This window comes from Arachis stenosperma, chromosome 3 (genome assembly GCF_014773155.1).
Source record: "Arachis stenosperma cultivar V10309 chromosome 3, arast.V10309.gnm1.PFL2, whole genome shotgun sequence".
In the NCBI taxonomy this organism is placed as follows: domain Eukaryota; kingdom Viridiplantae; phylum Streptophyta; class Magnoliopsida; order Fabales; family Fabaceae; genus Arachis; species Arachis stenosperma.
In genome coordinates, this window is record NC_080379.1 from 7,434,888 (window position 1) to 7,455,334 (window position 20,447).

The 20,447-nt window shown below is 33.7% G+C and overlaps 1 protein-coding gene across 1 annotated transcript; it reads right to left on the reverse strand.

Moving 5' to 3' along the window:
* Positions 1–12,124: 12,124 nt before the first annotated feature.
* LOC130965427 (uncharacterized) lies at positions 12,125–12,778 on the reverse strand. Its single transcript, XM_057890190.1, has one exon. It carries the CDS (start codon positions 12,776–12,778, stop codon positions 12,125–12,127), a length of 654 nt encoding a protein of 217 aa, XP_057746173.1.
* Between the last annotated feature and the right edge of the window lie 7,669 nt (positions 12,779–20,447).

Consider the following 20,447-nt stretch of genomic DNA (forward strand, 5'->3'; position numbering starts at 1 on the left):
GTGGCCATATCTGGTCTACTGTCACGCTTGAAAAGCGTGGCCAGATCTACCCTATTGCCACGCTTTTACAGCGTGGCCTTATCTCTACCTATCGCCACGCTTTTAAAGCGTGGCCGTATTTCCCACCTTCAGCCACGCTTTTACAAGTGGCAGTTTGTAAAAAAGCGTGGCAAACAAAAAGCGTGGCAATAGGCTGCAAAAAGCGTGGCGATAGAGCAACCGCCACCCTTTGATAGGTCACCCTTTCAAAAGCGTGGCGGTAGCTCAAAAAGCGTGGCGAAAAGCTATCGCCACGCTTTTTTGGGTTTTTCGCCACGCTTTTAAAGCGTGGCAAAAAATGTGTTTTCTTGTAGTGCGATGGTTAATCGGTTTGATTTAAAGAGTATTCTAGATGATGCATCGAAAGTCTTTCTGAAAAAGGTAGAGCTGATGTTGACCCAGCAGGTGGTATTAGAACCGATGGTGGCCTAACAAGTAGTATCAGAGCCGATGGTTAATCGGTCTGGTTTAAAGAGTATTCAAGGTGAAGCATTGAAAGTCTTTCCGGCAAAGGTAGTCCAGCTATGATTGAGTGCGAGAGTGATGGAGCTTCCTGAATAAGGTTATTTTCTTGGGTTATATTACAAAATATTATGCTATCTCTAAGATTAATATAACAAAGGATGGCATCTTATTTTATTTTCTTCTTTTTATTTTAAATTTGGAAGGCAGTCTTAGTGAAAATATTTTGTAATTGTTTGCTGTAATTGCTGGACCTAATGTTCTTATTGGGTTCGTTGATTCCCTGATGCTGGCCTGTAAATTAATAATATCGTTATAACAATTAGTTTATGTTTAATTATCTATGCAATAGAATTCTTTTACATTTGATTTTTTGTGTATAGATATAGTATTTTTTTAAAAATTAGATTTTCATCAATCTTAATTACTACGTGCATAACTTTTTTTAATATAATAAATAGTATTTTGACTTAAACATTTTCTTATCAATCAACATGTATTATTTTTAAGAGAATTATATATATTAAAATTTAAAAAAAATAATTAAATAATATCATCTTATTAATTAGTTTAAGAAAACAATGCATGCAATCATGACCATAAGTATTTAGTATTTTTCTTAGTCTATCTTTTTATTTATTTATATAGTATTTAGTATTTAGACTTTTAGAGTATAGAACTCTAATATCATGTGATAAAATTACTCATTTTATAAAGAGACAATATAAATAGTTATATTTACCAAGTTTCATAAATAGATCCTATTATAATAAAATAATAATTAATTATTTATATAATTATATGAAAGTGAAGGTAGATTTTATAGAAAGACATACCCAACTATGAGGATGTTGAGCATGACAATGGCTTCCACAGCGATGTTCGCTAACTCTCCAACCTTTATTAATCACCATAAACAACTTCATCAATATTTAATATTATAACATACACACATCCTCCTTTTAATTAATATGTTAACATCAAATCAAATTTTGTTATTATATACAATTAATATTATAAGCAAGGCTTACGTTCATGGTACAATAAATAAACAAAAATTCCAAAATCTCATCTCAAGTATTATTTTTATTTTTAAAAAAAATATAAAATGATACTGCGGTATACCTCACTGTCAAAACATGTTCATGTCACACATATGAACAAAACCATTCATGCAAGTTGAATTATTGGAGACCAGGTATAAATATTTCTAATATTGATGGATGTATTTTGTAACTTAAGTCAATTCTTCAAAATCACTGCAATTGGAGCTAACAAAATAAGAGCAAGTTTGTTTGACTCTAAAATAATGGTCAAGCATGTTAGGCCAAACATGAGAAAGGCGATAGCAACTAACTCGATGATAGTTAGCTTCCATATCTGAAATAAGAAGAAAATAAAATAAGATATTAGAGATAGCATAACTTTTTATAAAAATAAATTGACAAAAGCCCTTTCTTATCATTAAAAAAAACAATTGTTGCAGATACAAAAAGATCTTTTGAACTAGAAAATGAAAAGCTATGTTTGATGGATTACAAAACATGACCTAACAAGTGGTATCAGAGTCGACAGTGGCCCAATAAGTGGTATCAGAGCCGATGGTTAATCGGTTTGGTTTAAAGAGTATTTTAGGTGAAGTATCGAAAGTCTTTCTAGCAAAGGTAGAGCCAATGGTGACCCAACAAGTGGTATCAGAACCGATGGTGGCCTAACAAGTAGTATCAGAGTCGCTGGTTTAAGGAGTATTCAATGTGAAGCATTGAAAGTCTTCCCGGCAAAGGTAGTCCAGTAATGAGACTATGATTGAGTGCGAGAGTGATGGAGCTTTTTGAATAGGGTTACTTTCTTGGGTTATATATAAAATATTATACTATCTCTAAGATTAATAAATGTGCCCAATCATATAATAATCAATAAATAAAACCAAAAAGTATATGATAATGTAAGGATAGAATACGATCTGATGCAGAATTATTGGTTGTATTGTTTGGCTCCCACACGGTTCATTTAGTTCCACGTAATTTTGTTTTTCTTTCCTAGTCATAAATATCAATGTGGATAAACATCTATGGAAAGGAGTACTATATTAATTGTTATGCATGAAAGGAAGTTGTATATCTTCTCAAATACGAGGAATCTCACTTAATTAGATTTTTCTAAATTTGAGAGAACTAATAATTAAGAATTCTCATAAAAAACACATCAATCACATATTTTTATTTCATGAAGCTAGATAGTTACAATGATAAATAATAATATACTAATATAGTAGGTATGCATGATGTCATACCACTCCTTTTAATTTGATAAGAGTAAGAGTAAAATTCATTACAAATATATCATGCAATGCAAATATATATAGTTTATGAATATATTGATTTATACATCTGCATAACCATTGCATCCCAGTCCATGTTCTCAGTACCCCTGGTTCCAGTCTGAACCTACATTAAATAATAAAAACAAGCAGTTTCAATATTTAAGCACAACTTATTTTTACTGTTCTACTAATGTTGGACAAAAAAGTAATACACATAAATTTATATGAAGATAGGCCTACAATAATTATTTCATGGCATGCTTGTCTGGATGGTGGTGTCCAATATAGAAAATTAGTATATGATACACTTATATTACTTATTCAGTGGTCCAATTGAATGTTACATGTTTATTGACTAAAATCTTGTAACAAATGACAGTTAGTATTAGAAAAATTTTAAAACAAGTAATAATTAAACTACTATAGAACTGGTGACATTGAAATATTTTATGGAAATATAATATTTTTGTGGATTCTTTTTATAGGAAAAAAAATTATGTGGATTCCATTGAGGATTAATAATTTTTTTTCCTTTATACACTTCTTTTTAAAAAGGAAAAGTATAGAGGCCAGCAACTTTATTAAATTTTAGTCAGTATGTAATTAGCAAAACAAAAATGAGTAATTTCATATCATTGGATGAAATTTCACACCATTAAAAACATCATTAATAACTATTTAATGGTCATAAATCACAAAAATTACTGCCCCTAACACTCCTCTTTTAAAAATTCTCATTGAGGACTACTCTTTTTGGCTATTGATTATTATACATCCTTACTTCTATAGGACCTGAGAAAGAGATAAAGTATGTCATATTAGGTGAAAAAGTATCTTAACTGCTCTATGGTTTAATTTTTTCTGTATAACTTCTGATTTAAAGTTCTTGTTTTTGTGTTAATTTTTGTATTTAACTTCTTATATTTTGGTCTTGTGACTTTTAATTACAGTGAAAAATGATAGGGATCAATAGTTTAATAATTAAGAAAAAGTGAATTCAGCAAAAAAAAAAATAATGAGGCTGAAACGGATATTTGTAACAGAGAGAATATTCTGCAAATTAAAAGTTAGTAGTATATAGAGAAACTAAATATATAGAGAATAATCAATAATTTTCTGCTTCCAATATGCATCTAAATGATTCTGACACAGTGCGAAAAGATTGCCATAAAATATAGAAAAACTAAATCAACAGTAGATGCAAAGCATAAATTTGGTTTGTGATTAATACAGTAAAGGGTAAATATGGCAGCTAAAATATGAAAAAAATCCAAATAGAGACTTTAAGTTTTGTAATATTCATCTGTATCCACTTTTTCAATTTTCTAGCACAAGGTAATGTATCCACTGAATAATCAACGGCCAATAACGCAGCAAGCAAGCCTTGGATCCGAATTAAAAAACGAAAAACATTAGATGGAAACCTTGGATCTAAAATTTGAGAAGATAAGAATAGATTCTAAGAATAACAATGTAGATTTTTTCACCTTAGCAAGTCCCATAATCATAGTCATTGTACCAGGTACCAGGCAGGCACGGACCCACTTGCCCCACTGGTTTTCATTTTAAAAAAAAATAGTTATATATAATAATGTATCTTTATTTTAAATTTTAAATGACTCCACGGTAAATAAATTATACTCAATTGGCTAAAGTTTTAAATTTATTTTTTATTTTTTTATTATTTTCACTATTATTTAACCTAATTAAATTTAATTTTTGTATGGTCATTCTTTTATTCTTTTAAACTCTTTTTTATTTTTATATTTTAACATTTTTTTATTCCTTGTCTAGTAGTTATTTTATTTTCATCAAAAAGTAAATTTTAAATTCTCCATATTTTTTTTATATAACTTTTTATAACTCTATGTATCTTCCAATTTCATTAATTTTCTTTTTGATATTTTCAATTACAAATTTTAATTCAAACAATTATAGTTTAGATATTAATCTAATATTTCTCTTCATGACTTTATATATTTTATTTTATTCTCAATTTATTCATCTTTATTATTTATTTTTTATCTTTTGTTTTATTATATGTACCTGTGTTGCATATAAAATTTTAAAATAAATAAATTAATTTACTAATTTCGAATATATTTTTTATTTTTGAAAATAGTAAAGACAAAATATTTTAATTACAATACATAATTAAACAGATGAATAAAATTTTTCATCTAACATTATATCAAAATTAAATTAAAAAATATATAACAAATTTGATTATTTTAAAAAGAAAAAAAGAAAAAAATTATAAATTAAGGTTATATTATTTTATATAAACATACTTTTATATACATATTTAATTTTTTAGTATTTATATATAATTCTAGTTTTAAATTATACTAGTGTATCACTAGTTGTTAATGTGTCAATTGAGTCCATCTTTTATTATTAAATGTGTATTAAAAAAATAGTTAAGATAACAAGTCATCTATAATTTAATTAAAATATTTTAAGTTCAAATTTTAGAAATAAAAAATTAATTTTTATAAATTATATATAATAAATAGTATTTTAAGAATAAAAGTGTTCATTAATTTTTTTAATTTTTATTTCTTTATATAATTAATAATATTTAACAAAATTTATTTTAGTGTATATATTTTTACCCCCACTTCTAAAATTTTTTGGGTCCGTCACTGGTACCAGGTGAATTTACTAAACATACAAAAACAAATCAGATTCATTCATGACCCTTATCACAGGAACAAAGAAACAGATGGAAGAAATACTATCCTATGTTGCATTATTAATTAATTAATTAATTAAATAATTATGGTGTATTTTATTTTTATAAATCATGTATGAAGTAAAGCATAAGGAAGAGGTACGGATTGTACCCCCTGTACAAATATAAAGAACCTTGGAAACATCATTACCCAATGTCAAGCATTATTGTAAGTTTAAGGGAGTCTCTTTCTTTGACAATCCCAGGCCCGGTTGGAATCCATATATCTGGATAGGAATCCATATATCTCTAATGTAAGAACTTTGCTATCATCATTCCATATATATATCACGAGTTCTGTATTCAAGTGGTGTTTTGTGCTTGAATTTCGGGTTTTGCAGGATTTATGGTCCGGAAAAAGGAAATGCAGCAAGCCATTGAGGTCAGAAGGGAGTTCATTAGGTAGGTGTTCATCGTCTCATAGTGTTCAGGACAGCTCATCAAGTAGTGTCGATGGTAGCAGAAAGGCTAACGAATGAGAACGGGCTTATTTATGTCTCCCTGTTTCATTGTTCACCTGCTAGAACAACCCTGAGTTGGTTTTTGTTCTCAGCAGGGTGTAATGTAAATGTAAATACTACCTAATTGATGTACCAAGAAAACATATATTACCCAATTCAATGAATCTTAAAGTTTCTCTTGTTGGAGAAAAGAGATTGGTAGGTCTTGTTGCTGTGTTTCTATTTTCTTGTTGCTGTATGAGGAAATTTACCACTGGTTAATCCCAATAGCAAAAGAAGGAGACTCCATCTATTGGCAGGTTTGAAGTTTGAACCACTCTTGACCCCAGAAAATTCTTATGTTACTGTACTACACAAACTAGAATTCTAGCTTTGGATTCAACTTTTGTTGGGAATTTTCTCTTCTTATTTACATGCAGTTTTCATATATGCTACTGAGTTAATTTATTCCATGAACTTGTGGAAGGTTGGAAAATGAACTCCATGTAAAAGAACATGTTCATATGAAGGGAGGTTTAACTACCTAACAAGTCAATGCTTTGTTCTTGCTTTTTGTTCCTGTAATCTTGTTGGATCAATAAGTTCAAGTGAGAAGTTTTGCAAATTCATAGAGTGACTGAAGTAAGTCTCACTCTATGATCTCAGATTATTTTATTGCATCTTTTTATCACCTTAAAAGAAGTAAACCCATGTTACTATGTTAGGAAGGACAAACAATATGAATATTTTGAGAACTGAAAACTCTAATTTTCTTTATCACTAATCACTCATTGTTCTTCATAATAATTTCCAATAACTTCAGACTGAATTAGTGAAGAATATACATACAAAAGCGCCTTCTATACTATTCATATAACAAAACAAAACACAACCTCCTAAAAAAATGAAAAAAAAAAACAAAAAACAAAAAACGAGCATATAAAGTAGGAGTTCCAAATCAAACTAACCAACCAAAATAGTTGATTCAAGTAATATATGTATGCTTGATTTCCCTTGAATTGTCTTTATATGGTTTAGACTTAAAATCAAACAAACCAGTTATCATGAAAGATAGCCTGATATTGCATCAATATATGTTCTCGGCTTCCTGAGAGGGGAGCTCGCCATGGGGGGTGGCTGCCTTGATTGTTGTGTTGCTTATATTGATGCAATATCAGTCCATTTTTCATCATAACTGGTTTGGTTGATTTTAGGTCCAAACCACTTAAAAACAATTCTAGGGGAATCAAGCATACAGATATTACTTGAACCAACTATCTTGGTTGGTTAGTTTGATTTGAAACTCCTACTTTAAATGCTTGTTCTTTTGTTTTTTTTTTTTTCGTTTTTTAAGAGGTTTTTTTTGTTTTGTTTATATGAATAGTGTAGAAAATGCTTTTGTATGTATAATCTTCACTCTGAAGTTATTGGAAATTATTATGAAGAACACCGTGTGATTGGTGATAAAGAAAATTAGAGTTTTCAATTCCCAAAATATTCATATTGTTTGCCTTCCTAACATAGTAATATGGTAACATAGTAATATAGGTTTGTTTCTTTTAAAGTGAAAAAACTTAAAAGTGAGAGTCGTTTTATGAATTTGCAAAACTTCTCACTTGAACTTATTGATCCACCAAGATTACAGGAACAAAAAGCAAGAACAAGGCATTGACTTATTAGGTAGTTAAACCTCCCTTCATATGAACAATGTTCTTTTACATGGAGTTCATTTTTCAAGGGGAATCAAGCGTACATATATTATTTGACCCAACTATCTTGGTTGGTTAGTTTGATTTGGCACATAATCAACAGCTCTTCTTGGTAACTACCAAGGCGAACTTCATCTATGCCGGAACCGGAAGCCCAGACGACGGAGTGAGCCGAGCCACGGATCCCGACGAGAGGGAACCGTCAGAACGACACGACGTCGATGGCGAATTCCGCGGAATCGATCATTGGAAACATGATCCCTTGTGGGCTTAAGTCAAGGGCTTTCTTAGCCCAAGTGGCGGAGCTCTCAAGAACGCGGAGGATTGCGGCCGTGCCGGTGGCTGCGAGCGCGTGGAGACAGGGGAGCGCGTCGGAGATTCCGCCGTGGCCGTGCTCCATGTTGATGACGGAAGTCGTAGCCTACGAGTCGGCGATTTCGGCGAGCGTTGGAGAGAAGGAGAAGAGGAAGAGGTCGTAGAGTGTGTCGTCGTTTTGGAGGCGTAACCTGAGGTTTTTGGGAAGACAATGCGGCGGTTGTGTTTGTAACAGAGGAAGCTGAGATTGCAAAGGAGACATCATCGACGTAGGATTTGGGAATACACGGAGTGTCGGGTCTGGTGGTGGTGAGGGTTTTGGGTTCGAATGCGGAATATGAAGGGATGAGGATTGAATGTGGCTTTGGGTTTGGGAGAAGAAAGGAGAGGAATGCGGTTGTTGTTGGCAAGATGCAGATGTTTGGAATGTTGGAAAAGGTGGGAATAGATGTGGTGGAACGGTGAATTTACAGTGGAGTTAGTAATGATTATAGAAGGGAGATGAAGAAAGAAGAAGAAAGGACAAGATATTTATGGAATTATTAATAAAAATTTAATTATTGATTATTTTTATGGTATAAAATTTATTTTATAATTTTTGTTATAATTTTTTATGGTGAATTTTGTCAAATTTTTTATGGTCAGAAATGTAAAAATTAATTTAGTTATGGATAAAATAATAGTAATAAGGATAAATATAAATGGACGTGAGTTGTCTACAAATGTGGATTTGCGTTGTTCAGTGACCTGTAAAACGCTTTTGCAGCGATGAAACAAAAATTTTGTGATTGGGTTGAAAAGGGAACCAAGTTGCAAAACGTGCTCCGGTGTCCCTACATACTGACAGGAGCAGGCATTGACTAGCATTGGACTAGGCAAAACGCAGGTTGCGTTTGTAAGTGTTGACAAAGCGCAGGTTGTATTTTGCAGCCTTTCTAACTGTATACACAGTGGCGGATTTACGGGAGTTTAAGGTGGCCATAGTCCTCTAATTTTTTTAAAAAATATTATTATTATTTTATTATTAATTTTTTATTATATAATTAATATATATATTATAATAGATTAAATATATTTTTGTATATTACACATTAAAAAATTTTACATGTTAGTAATTTAATATGTATAAATTATAATGTGTATTATAATATATCAATAGCAATTAATAAATAGGTTTAAAAAATAATAAAAGCGTATAAATATATAAATAATTAAAAAATTATTGAAAAATATAAGTTTGGATTAATATAAAAAGTGATCATTATAAAAAAATTTATTTTGACTCTTTCTATGATAACAGTAACAACTGAATAGATCTTTTAAACAATAAAAATTATAAAAATAATATTTTAAAATAAGATAAAAGACAAATTTTTAATAAATTATATGATTGTATATGTTGAAAAAGAGAATATTTTAAAATTTATTTCAGATAGTAAATTGATAATTTTAGTTATATGAAATATTGCAGAATAAATTTAAAAATATCAAAATTTTAAAGTATGTAGTTGAATATTAATTGTTATATAATATAATTATTAATTTTGACCTATATACTATAAATTATATTTTGTTGATTTTTTGTTATGTTATATTTTAATTTATTTTATATTCTTTTTATAAAACTTCTGGATCTGCCACTTTGTATGCAAAACACGTGTCATGAAGGGTGGTCATTTCGGTCTTTAAAACCAAAATACAGATAGGAGAGGTCAAGTAGAAGCAAAGTAACGTTACTGAAGTTGAGAAAGAGTGAAATGAGAGTGAGGAAGCAAGAATGAAGAGGGTTAAGAGTGAAAAAGCAAAATGTGTTAGAAGAAGAAGTATACGGTGCAAAAAGAAAAAATGATTCGTAATTTTACTAAATTCGAAGAACATATTATTAAATATTTGGATTATTTTCGATGAGTTAGTAATTTTTTTTAATATTTAGTGAAGAATATATATTTATTCGAATTTTATTTATTTGTATTGTAATTAATAATTTTATTACTATTATCATTATTAATATTATTATTACTACTATTATATTATTATTTATTTCTCACTACGGTTATTATTTTTACTATTGTTATTATTATTATTATCATATTATTATTATTAGTGACATTATTTATTATTATTATTATTATTATTATTATTATTAGTCATTAGTATCCTTAAATCTTTTGAAAAAAATTGTTATCATGAGTAGTGTAATAATAAAATCCTGTGTAGGATAATAATAATAAATTATTAATATTTTTTAATAATAAATAAATAATACTGTTTAAGAAACAACTGTATATTATTTTTTAATAATTTAGTAATATTTTCTAAGTTTAATAATAGAATATCATTTAGGATAATAATAATAATAAATTATTATTTTCTAATAATAAATAAATAATGTTTAATAATTTTTAATTATTTTTTAATAATTTATTATTATTTTTTAAGATAATAATAGTAATAATACTATTTAGTTACCGTTATTATTATTATTATTATTATTATTATTATTATTATTATTATTATTATTATTATTATTATTATAAAATACTGTGTAATAATTATATTATTTTCTAATAATATACAAATAAATAATACTGTTTAATAAATAAATATTTATTATCTTTTATTTAAGATAATAATAATAATAATAATAATAATAATAATAATAATAATAATAATAATAATAATAATAATAATGTTTAATTACTGTTGTTATTATTTTTCGAATAAATTACCAATTGATATTATTTAGAATTTAAATAATTATTATTTTTTTAGGCTACCAGGAATTTGTTGCACAGAAAACTCGATCTGCCAGATACCTTTAACGAGGTAGCTGCAGCGTCACTTGTGTTTACTAGGTTTCAACACATTTTGTGAGTAGGTGAAATGAGAGGTTACTCTACACTGCTGAGGTCACTCTGCACTGCTGAATGCATTGGTGGAACGGTGGAGGCCGAAAACTCACACGTTCCACCTTCCAGTTGGGGAAATGATGGTGACGTTGGAAGACATTACATATATACTTGGGCTTTCGGTTAATAGGGAGTCAGTCACAGGTAGAACAGACAGCAGTCACTAGTTTATGGTGGAGAACTGCGTTGCTTGCTTTGGTCGGGAGCCAGGTTCGCAGGATCACGTCTTGAGTAAGGTGAATCTTGCATGGGTTCTGCATTGCAGAGACAGGAAACCGTGTGACACACAGCAATCTATTGAACGGTATGTCCAGGCTCACGTTTTCTGCATGCTGGGAACGATTGTATTTCCGGATAAATCCACCACTTCATTAAACTCCAAGTTTCTACCTTTGTTTCGCGATTTTCACCGGACTCCACATTACAGTTGGGGGCAGTCAGTCTGGCACACTTATACAGATCATTGTGTCGTGCATCACGATACAACTATAAAGAGATAGATGACCCACTCATACTCCTTTTTGTTTGGGCAAGGGAGCGTATGCCGCTCCTAGCACCTGTACCTAGAAATGGCCACAGTCGCAGTGTCGTTGCGCAAGGTTAATCGTGTAAATGGAGCCATCTTGCATTTCGCGAACCTCAAACATCTCGTTGCGCCTGTCGAATCGGTTGACCACAATGTTTCCTGCATATCGAAAGCTTTCTTCAACTATCTTCGTTGCAAATTCTGAATACATGATTCTGTTGCGGACACGCTCATGAGCCTCGGCGCTCTTTTGAATGAACAATTTATTCAGCCGATAGAGAGTAGACTTAACAATGGCAGTCACAGGAAGGTTGCGTGCACCGTTGAGAATAGAATTTATGCACTCTACCAAATTTGTCGTCATATGTCCCCAACGATGACCCCTATCGAATGCCAACACCTATCTCTCAATACCGATGTCATCACACCATTGAGTATATGCTTCACCTTACTCTTTAAGCCTTTGGTAGTTTTTGTTGCACTCCTGTTCCGTCCTAGAATAGCTTGTTGAACAAACCATTTAATCATAAGCAGATGCCACAAAATTACTATGAATAGAACCATAACAGCGAAATAAAATACATGTGTTCACCACGAGTTTATGCAAATACGGAGTCTTGAACCTCCTTAAGAAGGTGGACCCGATGTGCCTGATGTAGTACATATGTCACGCTTTTGGTGGTGACCATGCACTGTTACTGCAAGCTATTGCAGCGTCGATGGAGGTATGGCGGTCAGAAATAATACCCACGCTATCAATGGTAACAACATATCTCCGCAAGTTGATTAGGAAAAACTCCCATGAGTCTCTCGTCTCACCATTGACTATCGAAAATGCAATAGGCACAATGTTTTGGTTCACATCTTGTGCAACCGCAACCAGAAGTGCACCTTTATATTTTTCGTATAGGTGAGTGCCATCAACCTGCACCAATGGCTTGCAGTGTCTGAATGCTACAATACATGGATAGAAGCTCCAAAAAACGCAGTATAGAACTCTTACCCCTTGAATTTTCTCACCTTCACGGTAAACAAGGAGCATTTTTATCTGAACACGAGACCTTGACTTCTTCACAGTCATTGCTTTTAACCATACTGGCAGAGTCTGGTAAGAAACTTCCCAATCACCGAAAACCTTTGCGACAGCTTTTTGCTTTGCCAACCAAGTCTTGCGGTAACTTACAGTGTAGTTGAACCTGGATTGAACTTCTGCAATAACAGACTTCACCTTTATCGACGGGTCTGCTTCGACCAACGGCCTAATGGCCTCTGCAATTGTGTCTGAGTCCAACTTGTCATGATCTTGTGAAATCTTTCCCATGGTGCACGTGTGCTTGCCATTATATCTCCTGATCTCCCAACAAGCTTTCTTTCCAATCAAGCTAGCTCAGATAAACCAATCGCACCCTGCACCATAACCTTTGCATTTCGCATAAAATGTCTGCGGCTCAGACTCATACACAGTGTAATCAACTCCTCTAGAGATGGTGTAACTTTTGATTGCAGATATCACCGACTCTCTCGAACCAAATTCCATTCCGACACTAAATTTACCATCTTCCACAGCAGTGTTGCCTTCACCTACGACATGCGCACCACCATCAGTCAGACAAGGCAAATAAAATTAATAGTGACAGTAACTTTAATCAATAACCATAAGATAACATATCGATATTCGCATATTCAGGAAATTCTGGTGCATGCATGGCTTCAAAATCCAAAGTTCGCATAAAAGACGTAACTCCAAAGGGGTGCTGACTTACGATCGAATTCGCCTCAATTTGTACCGCCGGATTGCCTGCCAAGTCTCCATCCTCGTTTTCTTCATCCACTTCACAGTTGGCTTCAAACTCCTCTTCACTGTCGTTGTTATCTTTTTCCCAATCTATATCTTTGATTTCATCAACGTTCACATCGTCGCCAACCGAATCCATCCTCGTATGCTGTTCAAACTCAATGTGCAGCTCGATCATCGGCACGTGAAATCGGATTTGTTGATAAATACAGAACATTTGTTGCATACTTGCGTCGTCGGTGATGGACATTATTTGAAACTGTATTAGCCCACCAAATACTTGTACATGATTTCTGTATAAAATGTTGCTCACCCTTTTCGAAATGTGACTTTGTATGTTATCACACAGACCATTTTGCAACTCCACAAAACTGATGGTGCATGAAATAGCAAATGATAAGGGACATTCACAGACAAAAGTCACTCCTTTGTGTGTATTTGGTATAATCTCATCATTATAATACATTCGCAAATTTACAACACCTTTCATAACCTCAATTTCACCTAACCCGACTTTTTTGACATAGTTAATTGCCAAAAAAGGACAACATTATAGATTTTATGCAAGAAAGAGTTAGAGGAGAAGTGAAGATGAACATGAATGAAATTGCGCTTTGTATTTATAGACAGAGCTGTAGATTAAAATATTATTTTATGTACAAAACGCAACCTGTATTTTAGGACCTTTAAAAAAAACTTTCTGACACTCATAAAACACAACTTACATTTGTATACTTAAAAAAATTGAATTTTCTGGCTCAAAAAATGCAACATGCATTTAGCCAACACAAAAAAAATGAAAATCTCAAAACGCAGCTTGCGTTTAGTAAATTTGGAAATAAAAAAAATTAAAAAAGCAAAACGCAGATAACGTTTTGCATCTCACATCATAACAGTGCAATTTCTTTTCACACATCCATTCCATGGTTTTACACCTTGTTTCTTTCTGTAATAAAAAAATGAGCCTTAGAAATGATTATTTATTTTTATTATGATTCTCTAATTATTATTACTCCTCTCAATCTCTTTAATAACTTTAATAACTGTTTTGAGAGAGAGAAAGGGTCTTGAGATTGATATTTGTATTCTGATGAGAGTGTTCAAATGTGTATTGGTGTTTATATAAAAAAGGGGTGAAGTTGACTTGAGAATCCCAACGAAAAGAGAGAGAGGAAAGAGGGAAAAGATAATTAGTGGGTGAACTTGAAACTCATGTCACTTTGCAATGAGAAAGAGAGAATAGAAAAAAGATTAGATTTTGGATAGAATTTGAAATTTTTAAATTTTAAAAAATAAAATATGATTTTTATTTTTAAATAATTTTTTATATTTTTTTTAATTTCACTTATAAAATAAATAATAAAAAATCATATTTAATTTTTTAAAATAAAAATTCAAAATTTAAAAAATTTAAATTTGTTTTGGACGAGTCTTTGGAAGTGGGTGGTGGGGATACTCATGAAGGGAAAAAGAGAGTGAACCTGGAGTGTTTGATGAACTCTTGGAGTAAGTAAGGATCAAGGACTTTTCTCTCTAACTTAAATTTTTTGTCAAAATAACACTACATATATATTAGGTGAAAATTTAGTTACAATTAATTTTATATAAAATTAATAATTAAAATTTTTTAGATGATAATTTAATTAAAGTTATTAAATTATTTAATAATTTTCAGTTATCAACTTTACATAAAATTAATTATACTTGAGTTTCTATCATTAAAAAAATAAAATGACTACTTAAGAACAATTGAACATATCTTCGTACAAAAATAGTAATAATAATATTATTATTAAGTAATTTAATTTTGATGCATTATTAGTACAAAATTATTTTATATGTGTATTCAATCACATAATGGTATATTAGTAAAAATAAGGGTTAAGTTCAATTTTGGTCCCTAACGTAGAGGTCGAAAATTTGTTTCGTCCCTAAGTTTTTTTTAAACAAAATCGTCCCCAAAGTTGACAGTTGTATTAAAATGGTCCGACGAATAATTATGCCCTTGAGTTCATTACTCTCCTTAACTGTTTGTTAATTATTAATAATAATAATATTAATAATAAAAGGGAACGTTGTGGGAGAGGGAGGAGGGAAATATGTTGGCTCAAAGGCTGCGAGGAAGAAAGCTGCGCTAGGGTTCGACTCAGTGGAGGACGGGGACAGAAATGCCGATTGGATGGCTTCCCAGGGTTCAAGATCGGGCAGAATTTGAACACCTGTGAAGGAGATGGTATGTGGGCATGGTGAGAGGCCGATTCTGCGTACCTCAACGAAGAAGGACAACCCAAGCCGACGATTTTGGGGTTGTGTCTACTATGAGGTATTTTGATGGCCTCTAATTTCTGAGATTGAGTTTTTTTATCTGGGTTTCCTTCATCTTATGAGTTCTGGGTGGTGATAGGTTCAAGATGCCTGTGATTTCTTTAGGTGGGCAGACCCAGAAACTGGAGGAGCGCTGCAGGATTCTAAGATTGCAAGATGCAGAAAAAAGATTACAACCTTGAAGACAAGGTTGAAGGATGTCGAATAGAAGCTGAGGATTGTAGCGACTTTAGGAGTAGTTGGGTGGATTGGGTTTCTCTATTTGTTGCTGCATAATCCAGAGAATTTGAGGCAACCATATGGAATGCATTTAATCAAGAGATGATTAGAACATTATTTATAGGATTTTTGTGTGTTGTTTTGGTTATTTGATACTGTTATTTCATACTGTTGTTTTGGTTTCTCTATTTGTTACAATGATGTTATATGATGTATCCCCTGTGAAGATGTTTCAATGTATGAATGAAGGTATTGTGCAAATTTCCAATCATGAAGCAATGGAAATGTGTGAAAAACATATAAAGAACATTTATGTGCTAATTTGGATAAAACCATAAGCAATGAACCTTAAAACACTGACAAAGTCATTCACAACAGCATTCATAAGCCAAAATGGCCAATTACAGACTTGTACTTGTCACTTAAACAGCAAAAACAAATACCAACATAGTTCATAAACAAACTTAAAACCAGTTAACCACATGAAACAAAATAACAAAATAACAAAATACCAACATAACATTGTTTCAGACCTAATGAAATAGCATAAACAGCCAAAACACATAACTAATCCTCTTTAAAGATTGCCCCATGCACTAGGAGGCAATTTTACCATTAGCTTGAGTTTCTGCATTGGGATATGAGGTGCACCAGTCTGGATAATAGAAAAATGCCTCTTCCTCTGAATTGGTTGACTGTGTGAGTCATTTTTTCAAGTGGAGGAAGCTGCTGCACTGCTCTTTTGAGGCAAAGGTTGGGATGAAGGAGCTTTAGGGTTGGACTGAGGTGGTGCAGGCCCAGCTACATTTTTGGTCTGAATCTTGGACTGAGTTGAATTATCAGTGGGCCTAGCTGCCAATTTTCTAGGCCTGGTTACTGGTTTGTTGGACTGAGTTGTTGCTGTGTTGGAATGAGTTGTTGCAGGGCTGGGTTGAGAGCATGATTTCTTGCTCAATTTCCCTCTTTGAACTATTTGGCCAGGGGGTTGTGAGCTTGCAACCTTAGTACCTCTCCTTGGACCCTTGGCAGCTTGTTGAGATGCAGGTTGGACCTGTGACAGAGATAAAAGATAAGGAACATTTTTAGCAAAAGTAAATATAAACCAAACTGAACACTATAGTAGAAAGGAAGATACCTTCTTCTTAAGCTTTGTGCAACCTGATTTCTTGTGACCTAGAGCACCACAGTTAGAACACCTCTGTGTTTGGCCCCTACGGGAGAGGTGAGTTTGGCTTCTGTTATCATCATCCCCAGGTCCCCGCTTCCTCTTCTTCACTGGCCGGTGACTTGGCTTCCGATATGGTGGTGGCATGACATCATCATACTGGGATCTCTGCCACAGATCTGGCCCATTCAGAGGATGTATCACTTCCTGGTAGCATCTCAGGTAAGCATCCTTTTTGTAATGGTCATCCACAAATGACTCCAAGTCCAAACCTTTGAATGTTATGTAGCTAATGGCATAAGGACAGGATAACCCGCTCATCTGCCACCTCCTGCAGGAACAATCACAAGCAGCCAGATCTACAACAAATTTGTCTAACCCACACATCACCTCATACTTACTAGCAGCTGACCAAAATGGCCTCCAGTCCCTAGAATGTTTTACCCTTTTTCTCTAGCTTCTTCAATATTGTTGGCATAATGTTACCCTGGTACACTTGAATCCTAGCTCTATTGGCAGCCCATCTAGTCATTATATAGACCCTAATGTCCTCTAATATAGTGACAATTAGTTTTTCTCTAGCCTCAACCATGACAGCATTAAAACTCTCACTCATGTTGTTAACAAGGGAGTCACACTTTGAATAAAATGAAAAGCGAAAACGGGACCAAAACCTGGGTGGAATGCTGTTCAAGTGCCGAAATGCTTCCTCCTTCTTGAGTCTCTTTGTCTTCATCTCCTTCTCCCATTCTTTTCAATGCGTAGACTTTGCACATCTCCATATTTGATTATTCAACTCCAATCCAAGAAATTTCTTCCTGAAGTTGTTGTACAAATGCCTCACACAGTATCGGTTGTCCACCCCAGGGATGACTTCCTCAAGAGCTAGTAACAAGCCCTACATCAGAAAGGTAACCAACATAATTAGTATAGTCTTCACCATAAGTTATAAAATGCATAAACAACTTCAAATTAATGTTTACCTTCTGCTGATCCGACATAAATGTACACTTTCCAATTTTATCCGCACCCAGATCATCAGATAAGTGTCTCAGAAACCAAACCCAGGAATCCTTGGTCTCAGCTTTAACCACCGCATAAGCAATAGGAAGGATTTGGTCATTAGGATCTCTTCCTATTTCAGTCAGTAGTTGGCCACCCTGAGGAGTCTTTAACAAATTGATAAAGGGTCTGACATGTTGGAAGCTCTTCTTGCATGCATTGAAGCAGACATACAATCTCTGGAATACACAATAGTTCATCAATACGGGGTTCTGGACCTCTTGGGTAAAATCTGGGCTCCTAATCACTTTCAAGCTGACAGATGAACCTGGATTGGCCCTTAGAATCTCCGCACAGTAATCATTAATCCTTCTATACTGCTCCCTAAATGCACCCTGAATTTGACTTAGTGCCTCTTGCTTCGACTTGGCTGCCATGGACTTGGTCACAGTAACATTCCACTTCTTGTGTGCCTTTGCTTGTAACTCCCTTATTTTAATCCTCGGATTAGACTCTACTTTCTTTTTAAACTGGGCTCCAAGCCACTGATGAGCGGATAATTTGTACGCTTTTTGGCATTGTTTTTAGTATGATTTTAGTAGTTTTAGTTGAGTTCTTAGTATATTTTTATTAGTTTTTAATTAAAATTCACTTTTCTGGACTTTACTATGAGTTTGTGTGTTTTTCTGTGATTTCAGGTATTTTCTGGCTGAAATTGAGGGATCTGAGCAAAAATCTGATTCAGAGACTGAAAAGGACTGCAGATGCTGTTGGATTCTGACCTCCCTGCACTCGAAGTGGATTTTCTGGAGCTACAGAAGCCCAATTGGCGCGCTCTTAACGGCGTTGGAAAGTAGACATCCTGGGCTTTCCAGCAATATATGATAGTTCATACTTTGCCCAAGATTTGATGGCCCAAACTGGCGTTCAAAGTCACCTCAAGAAATTCCAGCGTTAAACGCCGGAACTGGCACCTAAATAGGAGTTAAACGCCCAAACTGGCATAAAAGCTGGCGTTTAACTCCAAGAGGAGTCTCTACACGAAAATGCTTCATTGCTCAGCCCAAGCACACACCAAGTGGGCCCGGAAGTGGATTTTTACGTCATTTACTCATCTCTGTACACCCTAGGCTACTAGTTTTCTATAAGTAGGACCTTTTACTATTGTATTTTCATCTTTGGATTATTTTTAGATCCTTTGATCATCTTCGGACATCTAGTTCTTAGATCAGATCTTGGTTCTTCTGGTTCCCTCTCTGGGGCCGAAACCAATGATCACTCTTGTTCTTATGTATTTTCAACGGTGGAGTTTCTACACACCATAGATTAAGGTGTGGAGCTCTGCTGTACCTCGAGTATTAATGCAATTACTATTGTTCTTCTATTCAATTCCGCTTGTTCTTTGTCCAAGATATCACTTGTTCTTCAACTTGATGAATGTGATGATCCGTGACACTCATCACCATTCTCACTCATGAACAAAGTGACTGACAACCACTCTTGTTCTACAAGCATACGAGGCTCTAGTGAATATCTCTTGGATTCTTTAACCGGAATCTTCGTGGTATAGGCGAGAACTGATGGCGGCATTCAAGAGAATCCGGAAGGTCTAACCTTGTCTGTGGTATTCTAAGTAGGATTCAATGATTGAATGACTGTGACGTGCTTCAAACTCCTGAAGGCGGGGCGTTAGTGACAGACGCAAAAGAATCACTGGATTCTATTCCGGCCTGATTGAGAACCGACAGATGGATAGCCGTGCCGTGACATGGTGCGTTGAACATTTCCAATGAGAGGATGGGAGGTAGCCACTGACAACGGTGAAACCCTTGCATAAGCTTGCCATGGAAAGGAGCAAGAAGGATTGGATGAAGACAGTAGGAAAGCAGAGAGACGGAAGGGAAGGCATCTTCATACGCTTATCTGAAGCTCTCACCAATGATATACATAAGTATCTCTATCTTTATCTTTATGCTTTATTCGTCTATCACTATACCCATTTGAGTCTGCCTGACTGAGATTTACAAGGTGACCATAGCTTGCTTCATACCACCAATCTCCGTGGGATCGACCCTTACTCGCGTAAGGTTTATTACTTGGACGACCCAGTGCACTTGCTGGTTAGTTGTGCGAAGTTGTGTTTATGCCATGGTATTGAGCACCAAGTCTTTGGAGCCATTACTAGGGATTATTTCGTGTATTAAAAAGTAGTGATCACAATTTCGTGCACCAGCCACTTAGTGTGCAGTATCCCAACTCTGTGCGTTTGCATGCAGGTGTGTTGGAGGTTCAAGCTTCTTAACTGCCAGGTGGATTCATCCCCAACCCTATGTGCATAGAGCCAAAATGGACAATCTTTCTGACACACAGCTCTAACCCTGACCAAATCACACTTCTTAAATTTGATGCTCCTAGCTGTATGAACTGCATATGCCAGCACATTCTCCTTAAATTTTTGTCTGGATGTATAAAGTGTCCCTATCT